Raw genomic sequence first — 12031 nt, 5'->3', positions numbered from 1 at the left:
AGGAGACTCACTTGAGCCCAGGAGTTGGAGGTTGCTGTGAGCTGTAATGCCACGGCACTCTACCCAGGGGGACAGCTTAAGGCTCTGTCTCAAAAAAAAGAAAGAAAGAAAATCAACCCACAGGGAAGAGCAAGGAAGTCAAAGAGACCATATTGAGGCTCCACTTGCCCACTCAGGCTTATTTCTCATAACTTTACCATAGTTTCCAGACAGATCTCATCTCAGTTCCACAGACATACCATATCCATCCCCTCCCCGCTGTACTTTGGTTCCCCATGTGTTCTCACTTGGAAGTCCCTCCCTGTTCAGCCCTGATAACCTATGTAAGTATAAATTATGGACCAGCTAGGCTTTCTTCATTTAGAAAGCTATCTCAACCAATGTCCCTATCTAGCACCCTCCAGCAGCCCTTAATTCAGTGGTTCTCAACCTTCCTAATGCCGCAACCCTTTAATACAGTTCCTCATGTTGTGGTGACCCCCAACCATAAAATTATCTTTGTTGCTACTTCATAACTGTAATTTTGCTACTGTTATGAATCGTAATGTAAATATGTGATATGCAGGAGACCCCCAAAGGGGTCACGACCCACAGGTTGAGAACCACTGCCTTAATTGATTCATTACTATCCTGTTCTGTCTCCTAACCGCTTTATGTGACTATTCCATTTTTCTAACAAGAACACAAACTTTCCAAAGGCTAAGATAATTCTTATACTTCTCTACCCCCAGCAGCCACAGCATAGGGCCAGACTGGCTCAGAACAGGTGTTGAGAGAGCTCTCCCTCACTCTTGTAAGTGCTCAAGCAGAGGCTGCTAGAGAAGGGATTCTGGCAGTGAGTAGGAGTTTGAACTGAACTAGACACAGTGCCTAACCCCCCAAGAGGGAAGAGTCAACAACTACTATTAACTGGATCAATGAAACAGGGCTTATTATTATTATTATAATTATTATTTGAGACAGAGCTTCAAGCTATCCTCCTGCGTAGAGTGCCGTGGCATTCACAGCTCATAGCAACCTCCAACTCCTGGGCTCAAGCGAGTCTCCTGCCTCCGCCTCCCAAGTAGCTGGGACCACAGGTGCCCGCCACAACGCCCAGCTATTTTTTGGCTGTAGCCATCATTGTTGTTTGGCAGGTCCGGGCTGGATTCGAACCCGCCCCCTTAGGTGTATGTGGCTGGCGCCTTAGCCACTTGAGCCACAGGTGCCGAGCCTGGAGTCTCACTCTTATTCAGACTAGTCTCGAACCTGTGAGCTCAGGGCCATCCACCCACCTCAGCCTCCCAGAATGCTAGGATTACAGGCATGAACCCCTGAGCTTGGCCCGAGAGACAGAGGTTATTTTATTTTATTTTATTTTATTTTTTGAGACAGAGCCTCAAGCTGTCACCCTGGGTAGAGTGCTGTGGCATCACAGCTCACAGTAACCTCCAACTCCTGGGCTCAAGCGAGTCTCCTGCCTCTGCCTCCCAAGTAGCTGGGACTACAGATGCCCCCCTACCACACCCGGCTATTTTTTGGTTGCAGCCATCATTGTTATTTGGCAGGCCCGGGCTGGATTCGAACCCTCCAACTCAGGTGTACGTGGCTGGCACCTTAGCCACTTGAGCCTCAGGCACTAAGCCGACAGGGGTTATTTTTGAAGATTTTCTTTTGCTTTATGACATTTGGGGAAAATGTTGATTTTTATTATTTTGAGGCTTAAAACTCCACATGAGTTTAAGTGGTGAGAGCTGTAGCCCCTCTCCACATTTGGAATACTCCTCTTCTGCTAGTTTCTACCTGTGGTACTAGCACTATAGAACCTCTCAACCCAGAGGTCCCCATTGCTTGGAAGATGCAGAATCTTCGCACACAGCAAGTGCAGCACCTGGGGCCCCCACTCTAGTTAGCTTTGGAGACATTCTACTCCAGAGGAAGGTATCAAGGTACAGTTCTTGACCTACTTCTTCTACAGAGGAGCAGATGCCCTTTCTATATACTTGTCACACGGCCCAATACCCAGTGGTCTTGGGGACCCTTGCCCCTGAGCTAGGGGAACAAAAAGAATTGCTCTGCTGATAGATTTTTAGGTCCTACCCAGATCCCTCATAGTGCTGGCTGGTCCCAGGAGGATGGGGGGAGAGCAAGGGAGGAGCTTTTGGCGGTTGGGTCAGCCACTGGGTTTGTACTCACATCAGCCAGCAGGAAGGCATCCACCTCATTGTGGTAGGTGTCGAACAGAAGACTCAGGGCCTGCCTGGGGAGTGGGGGGCCAGGAAAAATCATAGGCAAGGTCATGAAAGACCCAGTGCCCTGGAAAACCCATTTCTCCCTCCCTCTTCTCAGCTCAGGGATCAGACTGATTTACAGGAGTTCCCACTCTTTCTACATGTCCTGTAGAGAGTGAAGGTGGGAGAGTCCTTCTACTCCACCACTGCTAACCACGAGAATGACACCAAAATACAAAGAGAAAAGATGAGACATGTCCCAGAGTGGGGATCTTTCTTCCCTGACAAACCTCATAGGCCCCAACCTCTTTGACACCTGCAAGAATCCCTCAGCCCTAGGGGAAGGCAGGCAAGCACATCTGGCAGGATCCTCCATAGTTCCTGTTTAGACCACATCCAAGATGGCAGCACTCTCACCTGCTGATGGTCTGCTTGACAGGCCTCTCTTGTAGGTGGATGAGGTAGTTCAGGGTGGAGGGGCTCTGGTCATCATTTGCCTGTGTAAGAAGTGCCCAACTCAGAGAGGGGTGGGGTCCATATCTTACCCCAGCTCTCACTAAATCTGTTTCATATCCTCCTCTGCATATGCCACCTCCCCAGCTTTATGCAACCATCAACCAAACCTGACACGAACCGTCCGAGCCAGGTCATTGCGTACATCCTTCTGCTCCATCAGCTGTAGCCGAATGTCCACCTCAAACTTGCGGCAATACTGAATATACTCATGGCTGCCCAAGGCGTGCTTGCTGGTGGGATAAGAGGTTAAGACCATTAGCATCCTAGGGACTTGGTGGGAAGAGAGATGCACACCTTGACCTTGGGGAGAAACAAGAAGGTGGAGGGAGGGGGTAGTACCTGTGTTGTATCCCTACCTTGGCTCCTAGAAAATGTCACATTGAGGGGAGAAACAGAGGTCTGTCTAAACAAAATCCACCTAATATACCTAATCCTTGTACAAATATTGACTCACCGGGTACTTATTACCTGTGTTGTTATCACTGGTTCACTCCAGGAGTAGGAATGGTTGGAGAGAGTTGGGGAAACAGAGGGACATCTCAGGGGGCAGTTGTTTAAGCCCCATTCTCTTGGCTTTGGTATAGGGGACAACCACAAAGAGATATATTAGGAGCCAGCCTGTGGTCAGGCTCCAGTTGGAGCTTAGTGAGGGTCACTTTCTTCCCATGTTACTACCTATAGTGCTGAAGCCAACCAAAGCAAACCCACCAAGATCCCAGACCTGTCGTCCCCATAAAAGTTCATTTCTATCTTCTTTCTGTGGGTCCTGTCTGGTCATGAATAACCACACATATTTCCACAGACTTCCACAAAAACACCCACCTGCATACCATTCCCACTGCTCAAACACCCACATGTGAGGCCCCCCACTCAGTTTTGCAGGGCCTTGGGAGTCCCTCTGCAATCCAGCCTCCTCTCCTCAGATCACACCTTCATCAGAAAGGAGAAGGGGCAAAGTGAGAATCACCTCTAGGCCAACACTGCAGGCTTAGGCTGAGTCCCAGCAGCTAGGTAACAGAAGCCGGAAAGGGACTTCCTTCCGCAGCAGAGCTGGGAATCTAGGCCAAAAATGGAGGGGAGAGGAAGGAGAGAAGAGGAGGGGCATGTGTATAAGAGGGGGGGAGGGTAGAGGGTGGGGTGTACAGAGCCTGAGGTCAGTCTAGGTCCAGCAAAGACTCCAGGAGGTTCTCCATACCCTGAGGGAGGGAGCTAGGCCTCCCATCTAGACCTCAAACTGCTCAGATAGAAGAATAGCAAGAATAGCTCAAAGCTGGTGCAGAGGCTGGGCTGTAGGGGGGCTGGTGGGAGGGTCTGGAAGGAAGAGAGTGGCGGGGGATGGAGGAGGTGGCAGGAAACCCAGCCTTCCCCAGGGACTGTCTCAAGGTTCTTATCAGAAAGTAGCCTGCATCCTGGTCCTACACTCCACTTCAGTATCAACCCCTCCTGCAGGCAGGGGTAGGCAATGTGAGGACTTCCTTAGGAACTAGCAGTCTTCTGGAATCCCTGGGGGGTCCTTTCCATCCCCACCCTAGAGGATGTGTCAGAGGCTGGGCCAGGAACCTGGACTGTAATTTCTGCTGGGTGGGAGAATATTTTCTGGACCAGGAGTCTGGGACACAGGTCCCTGGGTGCTTGCTTGACCTTCTCTGTGGAAGCCCTTCATCTGTGTGCATTCAAGTCAGAGTGGGAGGGGCATGACCAGGATCACTGACCCTGCCCCACCTCACTGGGAATGCTGCACCTGGGTCTTGGCAGAATGGCAGAACCTGACAGTTCCCACAACCTCTTGACTCAGGGGCTCCAAGATTGGAGGTGCTGCAATGAAATGGTAGCATCTAACTAATCTAGAGCCCTCTGATTCCTCTCTTTGGCCTGGTCCTTCCCTGATTACTCAGTGGGTCATTGTCATAGTTAGCCCTCACCACGTCTCGCAGAGGGTGGTGAGGGTCAGGCTTTACAACTGGTAATGGTGTGAGGGGACCTTTACCTTACCCACAGTGGCAGGGTGTCTGGGGCTTTCCTGGTCCTCCTGTGCTCACCTGGAAGGTGTGTGCACAAGCAAGTGCTGCGTGGAGCACATGTGAACAGTGCCCCTGAAGTTGTGCCATGCAGGCCCTGCCCCCTTCCTGTCCCTCAGCTTCCAGATGTGGACACAGAGGCTGGAGTGAAGCCCACAATATCCCTACGGTTGAAGAAATCAGCCGAGAAATTAATCTTGGGTCCTGACTGCCAATCCTACGCTCCAACCATGGATCAACAACCATCCTTGCCTCTGCTTCCTCCAAGTGCCAGAGCTGGTGGGCAGCAGCCAAGCTGAAGCCTGGAGAGGAAAGCAGATCTCTTCATCTGTCTGCTGCCACACAGCTGTCCCACCTGAGGGTTGGTGACCTTGCCCGTCTTGCCTCCACCCCAGCCTTCCAGAGCCCCAGAGAAGTGGAAAGGGGGTGGCCTCAGCTGGTCCACATCAGACTCCTTTCCAGGGAGGCTGCTTTCCACAGAGGGCACTGGATGGGGAGGAGCTGGAGGTGAGCCTTTGAGAGGAGGAGGTCTAGCTGCATAAGCCAGCAGGGGAAAAGGCGTGCTGGCGGTGGAAGGGGAGAGAGAGAAAGCGATCATCATTTCTCCCTGAGGATCCTGCCTAATCTTCCTCCTGGCCCTGGTCATAAAAACATCACATATAATCTAGAGCAGGAGAAACAACAACCCTCCACAGACCCCCTGACCCCTTCTCTGCCCCCCTAATACATACATCTTGCCACAAGCGTAAGTGTGAAAGCAGATATGACCTAGTCTGCCTAATCCCAGCTCCAAGCTCTTTTCACAGCAGACTTGGCTCAGGAAGCCAGCCAACCCTGCTGGAAGACAGAGGTCCTGGGGAAAGTGCAACGTGGCTGAGAGTGTGCCCAGAAAGCAGGAATCCTGACTGTGGGATTGGAGCAGAGCTCCCAGTCCCGAGCCCAGCACCAGCCCTGTGAAGCCCTCACAGCCCCACCACCCAGAAGGCAGGTGCTGCCTCCTTCCACACTGATTCCCACCAGTTCACTCACTTCTGTAGGAACTCCTCCAGCCCACAGGGCTTTAGCACAAAGTCACCCACATCCACATTCTTCAGGTCATCGTGGGTGTAGCACAGGGTCTGGTAGATGAGCAAGTCAACAGTGGAGGAACCTGGAGGGGCGTGGCAGGGGACCAATGATGGCGGGCACAGGCAGGGCTCAGCTTCCCAATCCTGATCTCCCATCTCTAACACCACCACCAACTAGATAAAGCAGGCTAATAGTCTGGGGTTGGGGAAAGAGACTATGGACTAGAAAGCTGGCCCCACAGCCAGTCCCCCAAAGGAGCTTTCCCATTGCCCTTCATCTGGGCCAAAAGGTGAGGTGGGAATCAAGACCAAAGGACCCTACAGTCCCAAACACAGCCGCCCCACTCCACCTCAAGGAATGCTCACTGACCCTCCCCACTAACTTACAGTTGCAGGTAAAAGTGAGTGGCTCTCGAAGGCTAGCGCACAAGACGGTCACCTTCAGGTTGACTTCATCCCCAAGGTGCTCTGGGCTGGGGGTGACAGCGCTCCAGACATATCCAGTAAGACAGTAGTCTTGGACATCAGAGCCAGATCGAAGGCTGCAGAGGAAGAGGGAGATTAAGACCCTTGCTGTACCTTCAGGAGACAGCAGCCTTCAGAAGAGGCCTGCTGGGACACTCCTGCCCTGAGGCTCCAAGGCTCTGTGGCCCCTCAGCCCAGCCCTCCTGGTTTGCAGGCCAGGATGGGAACAGTGAGGAAACAGCTCTGGGAAACCTGTTCTTGACACATGGCTATAGTTACACAATGTTTCCCACAGTCGAACAGCAGGGATAGTTCTAAAATGACAAAGCTTTCCATGCTAAGTTTAACGGAAAATTGTTATGAATCCATTTCCTTTCTCTTTTAGTTCCAGATAACACTCTTATCTCCAGCTGGGGTTCATTTGCTAGGGGCAACTAAGGACCACAGCCTAAAGTCATCAGGATAATTTGACTGTTCAATCAAGGTTCCACGAATTTTGTTAAAAATGTGAAACTTTAAGATTGAAAGAAACCTATAGACATTCACAGGAAGCATCCTATAGCAATAAATTGAGGTTTATTTAATACAGTGCTTCTTCCCTTCCTAAAGAAAGTTCTGAAATGGGGGGGCCCTCCTCCCAGCCCCCACTGCCATCCCAACTCCCCTGCCCCATTCTTTTAACTCTTACATATCCAGCATGTGGCAAAATGCAGCGACCTCCTCATCTCTCTCTTCTGAGACCTCAAACAACTCGTGGCCATTGGCGACTGGGTGGGGCCGGGAACCCACCTTGAAGAGAAGAGTAGTGACTCAATGCCTTTCCCCCGGTATCCCCCACAGCAGACGCTCACAGAGCTAACTTCTTAAACTCTAGATGTAAAGACCCTCCATTCACTCAACGTTCAGTGAAAGGGGCACAAGAAACTACAGGATAGCCAGGAATACATTTATCTGCTGTCCCAGGAGACCAAAAGCCAAACTGAAAAAGGAGTTGAAGCTTTGCTTGAGCAAGGAAGCATGGGCGGGAGGGACCAGAGTGTAGCCAAACCCCTTTCGAAAGTCTAGTAAGCACAATAGAGCCAGTTGCTGGGCCGCTCCTGCAGCAAGGGCTTTCTGAAGGATGCTCCCAGAGGTGTGACAGGAAGCTGAGCAGGCAGTTGTTTTTCCCAGCCCCTCTACTGGGGTTAAGGCAAGTGGGTTGCCCAAATGGTCCCCAGGGAGGCTTGGCCCTGGGCAAAAGCCTAAACATCCACAATAAGCCCCAGGGACCCAAAGCAGAGAGTGACTGAGAGCCCTTAGAGTGACTCAGACACATGTGCCTTCTCAGGATATGCTATTTGAGGAAGAAAGTGTCAAAGCACTGGTCTGGACAGCAAAGAACCTGATAGAAGGCCTGGCTCCTCCTGGCTCCCAACTCCACCTGTTCTGAAGAACGGAAATGTCAGGGAGCAGGCCTTGGCCCCACTTCCTTATCCAGAACATGTATGCAGTGGTGGGATTCTCAGGCAAAGTCCCAAGGTGTCTCTCATCCCAGATCTGCCTTCAGACACCCAGGAGGGATCCTAAAAAAGCCCTAAACAAGGCCTGCATCCTAGGAGGGAGGAAGGGGGAGGGTGAGCTGGTACATGTCAGGTTTCTGCCTGACAGGCTTGCCCAGGGCAGCTGTGGAGGCCACACTGGGAGGAAGCTTCAACTCAGATGGAGTCCCAGCCTGCATCCGGTTCCAACAGCTGCTTCCGGGGGGAGCCTATGGCTCTGACCTGGGCACAGAGCTGTGCACCTCTCGAGGCCTCACGTCTCTCCTCCACCTGCTGCTGTTCTCATATCTCCTCTGCCCCTAAGGACAGATGGCAGGAACTGAGCTTCTCATTTGAATATCCAGACTGTCTCCTCTGGGTGACCCTCTCGTTAGCCTTGCTCCCCTGGGTGTGCACGGGTGGTGGAGGGGTGGGGGTGCACAGAGGGGAGGGCAGCAGTGTGGGCAGTTGGCCTGTGAGGCCCAGGCTCTGCCAAGTTCGTGCCTGTGTCCCAGTCAAAACAATAGTACCACTGTCAGCAATTAACAAGAGAGAGAGAAAGGGGAAAGAGAGACAGAGAGAGGTGGGGGAGAGAGAGAGACAGATGGGGGGAGAAGGCAAGAGAGGGAGAGAACAGAGTGACTACTGAAGGCCATTTTCATGCCCTTTTAGTACCACTCACTGGCATGGTAAGAAAACAAAAGCCACTTACGTTTGCCCGGCTGGCAGACTCTGGTGGCATCACCCGATGCTGGCTGGGGGAGTCTGTGGGACAGAGGCTGGCAGCCCGGCGAAAGCGGGGTGGTGGTACAGGCCGAGGGCCCAAGAGGTCCCCCCTCCCAGCAGACTCAGCCCCTGCACCAAGCTGAGAAGGAGAGGACCAAGGCCGCATTTCCCCACTGAGAACAGGCAAGAGCTTTTTGCTTTGGGCTTGTTGCTTCTTCAAGGAGACTCTGGACTGAGCTCCCTCTCAGAACTGATGACACTCAGGGGGACCAGGAAAGGGTGAGAGAGTTGGGGGGCAGGAGAGAAAGGGAGCAAGAGAGGTGACCGCCTACCAGGGTGCCCTGACTTAGTGAGCAGGCCCAGCTCTGTGCAAGGAACTCAGAGCTGGGAATAGGAATCTCCCAGGCCCTATAAATAGCGGGAACAGCCCCACCTCTCCAAGCAGAGCCTTTAAAAAGCCCTGAGCTCTGGAGATGTGGCTTGTCCTGGGAGCTGATTCTGCTTCTGGGGGGACTCAGCAGAAGGAAAGGAAGGAAGGACTGTGTAGGTCTTCAGATTTGGGAAGGATCCCAAAGGCTGGACAAGGGTGGGAAAGCCCCTGTGCCCCTTAAACAATAGAGATGTAGGAAATAGGAATGGCCTGAGTAGGATGCTAAGTTACTACAAAAGTCATCAGCCCAAGGGGTGTCTCTTGACTCCTTGCAGGTTGTCCAGGAGCCAACAGTGAAACACAAAATGACCTGCAGGTCTCACCCATGGAGATCCTCCAGACCTCCAAGCCTGACCAAAAAGCAAAGCTGTCCTGGAACCTACCTGGGATTTCAGTATAGATATTTTGTTATTTTATGCAATATACTGGTCAAAGTAAAATTATTACTGTCATATTGCATATTTTTTCTAAATATTTTCTGTCTTTTTTTTTTTTTTTGAGATAAAGTCTCACTTTATCACCCTCAGGAGAGTGCCATGAAGTCATAGCTCATAGCAACCTCAAATTCTTGGGGTCAAGCAATTCTCTTGCCCTAGCCTCCCAAGTAGGTGGGACTACAGGCACCTGCCACAAAGCCCAGCTATTTTTTTGTTGCAGTTTGGCGGGGGCCGAGCGACCCACCACCCCTGGTATATGGGGCTGGTGCCCTACTCACTGAGCCACAGGCACCGCCCCTCTTTTCTTATTTTTTTTTTTAGAGACAGTCTCACTCTGCTGCCTAAGCTAGGGTGCCATGTCATCAGCCTAGCTCACAGAAACCTCAAAGTCCTGGGTTCAAGAGATCCTCCTGTCTCAGTTTCCCAAGTAGCTGGGACCACAGATACCTACAATGCCCAGCGAGTTTTTATTTTTTTTTTTTTTTTTGCAGTTTTGGCCAGAGCTGGGTTTGAACCTGCCACCTCTGGCATATGGGGCTGGCGCTGTACTCCTTTGAGCCACAGGCACCGCCCCTAATATTTCTATTTTTAGTGGAGGCAGAGTCTCAATCTTACTCAAGCTGGTCTTGAACTCCTGAGCTCAATCAATCCTCCTGCCTAGGCCTCCCCAGAGTTGTAGGATTACAGGCATAAGCCCAGCCATCTCTAAATATTCATTGTGAAAAGACAGTGGGCAGAGATGGATAGTGGTGAGGGCTGCACAACAATGTGAATGTACTTAATGCCACTAAAATGGTTAAGATGGTAAATTTTATGTTAAGTATATTTTATCCCAATAAAAAACAGAGGGAGAACAAGAGAGAAAGAGAGGTGGGTAGAGAGAGAAAGGGAGAGGAAGAGAGAAAGAGAGAGAGTGCTTTGCAACAAGAGAGTTGAATGTTAGCTCTGCCATTTCTTGCTGTGTGGCTTTGGACTATCAGGAAGGGTTGTTGTGGAGATCTGGACCAGGTTCTGGTATTCAGTGAGCATTAAGCAAGTGGTTAATATTGTGAATGATCTTCATTGCCATGCAGCACTTTTGGCAGAGCAGGGCCTTAGAAAACGGAAGAACTTGCTCAAGTCCACAGGGCCATTCAGCCACAGAGTCAATAATGAATCCCCTAACTCCTAATTCACTCCTTTCATCAGGAAGTAGACACATGCTAGGAACCAGGATTCCCAAATGCCTGCCCCTAGAAGGGCTATTTTAGCCAAGATGCATGAAACTCGGCCCTGAAAAGCAGCCATATTGCTACTGGTGTCTCCCACAACCAGGCTTCCTGCGGACTTCTCCCCAACCAGGACCCACAGTCCTGATGGCAGAAGTCAAGGGGAGGAGAGGACTAATGGGGTGAGAACTTGGCAGGTTTAGCTTGGGAGCAGTAAAGAAGAAAAGGGAATAGTTCTTGTTTCTGAACAACATGGGGAAAGGAAGACAGAAGGCACACAATAGGCCCTCACCGGAGCCGCAGAAATCCGGCGGTTCTTGCCAGGCGTCCCATTCTTTCTGTTGGCATAGCGAGAGGCATAGGTGCGGGGGGGCACCTGAGGCGGCATGGTTTTGCTCCGGGCCACGGGTTTTCCAGAGGTATCCTTGCCAAAGTCCAGGGGCCCTCGGCCCTCCTTCCAGCTCCTGGTGGCATCCCGCAACATCTCTGCATCATAGGTTGACTTCAAGTTGAGCCTTGTAATTGCATCATTGATTCCATCATAGTCCACAGACCCCAGTAGACGCCCCTGACCCCCACCTCCTGGCAACTCTTCGTCTTCTAGGATCCTATGCCCTAGCAATTTGTCCGGCGGTTGTTCAACTAGAGAAAAAGTGTTAATGTCATTAGGCTGAGAGATCTTAGAAGATGAGGGGGAGCCTTTTCTGGGAGGCAGGGGAGGGGTATCCCAGATAGAGACTCGGGGAGGCAAAGGAGGGGGGGACAGTTTCTTGCAAGAGTCATCTATGTCCCCTGGTCCTGGGGACAAAGAGAGTCCCCCATCTGAGCCATCAAAAATGTAGAGATAATCTCCAGACAGGGAGGCTTTGGGCCAGGGATCTGGGCCAGGCTGGGAGCCCTGGGAGGTAGAGTGGTTAGGCGGCCCTTCCTGTGGAGAGAGTGAGTTGTAGTTGAGGGTAGGATCAGAGCCAGAGAGACCACGTAAGAGCTTGAGGTCGGTCCGCCTGCCTGTAGGCTTGCTGTAGAAGTCCAAGACAGGCTCATCCCAGCTGATGAGAGAGGGGTCTGTGTTCTGCTTGGCTCTGCTCTCCTCCTTATCATGCCGGAGCCGGGACAGAGCATCATACTCCATCTGCAGGGCTTCGGCCATTGCCAGCTCTTTGCGGCTGATGCCCACTGACTCCAGGGACTTCCAGTGCTCCCCATTGCCCTGAGTCGAAGACATGGTGAGGATGGGAGACGGAGGAGACAAGGAAGTCTTCTACTTCCTGCCAATGTCAGGTCTGGGGGGCTGTGACATGGTGTCTGGGCACCTGGAAATGAGAGGTAGAAATATCAGTCAGTCACCAAGAGAGATTAATTATCTGATTTAGGTGACACAATCTGGGCCCGGGCCTGTTTCTTCAGTGCCTACAACAGATGGAGAGGAAAAGAGAT

At 51.6% G+C, this 12031-nt stretch overlaps 1 protein-coding gene across 1 annotated transcript in view; it reads right to left on the bottom strand.

Annotated features, from left to right (window-relative positions):
• The window catches only part of PIK3C2B (phosphatidylinositol-4-phosphate 3-kinase catalytic subunit type 2 beta), a 48618-nt gene extending 36790 nt beyond the window's left edge, over window positions 1-11828 (bottom strand). Inside the window, exons 1-7 of the mRNA XM_003792239.3 lie at window positions 10887-11828; window positions 6965-7065; window positions 6199-6353; window positions 5774-5894; window positions 2845-2956; window positions 2628-2707; window positions 2176-2239 (exon numbers count right to left, since the gene is read on the bottom strand). Coding sequence (XP_003792287.2) covers window positions 2176-2239; window positions 2628-2707; window positions 2845-2956; window positions 5774-5894; window positions 6199-6353; window positions 6965-7065; window positions 10887-11819 — 1566 coding nt within the window. The 5' untranslated portion in view covers window positions 11820-11828. The remainder of the gene's footprint in view (window positions 1-2175; window positions 2240-2627; window positions 2708-2844; window positions 2957-5773; window positions 5895-6198; window positions 6354-6964; window positions 7066-10886) is intronic.
• Window positions 11829-12031: the final 203 nt, after the last annotated feature.

Source organism: Otolemur garnettii, unplaced genomic scaffold (assembly GCF_000181295.1).
Source record: "Otolemur garnettii isolate 467f Iridium unplaced genomic scaffold, OtoGar3 scaffold00055, whole genome shotgun sequence".
Taxonomy (NCBI): Eukaryota; Metazoa; Chordata; class Mammalia; order Primates; family Galagidae; genus Otolemur; species Otolemur garnettii.
The sequence above is the reverse complement of the archived record's forward strand: the minus strand, read 5'-3'. Positions and strand labels throughout refer to the sequence as shown.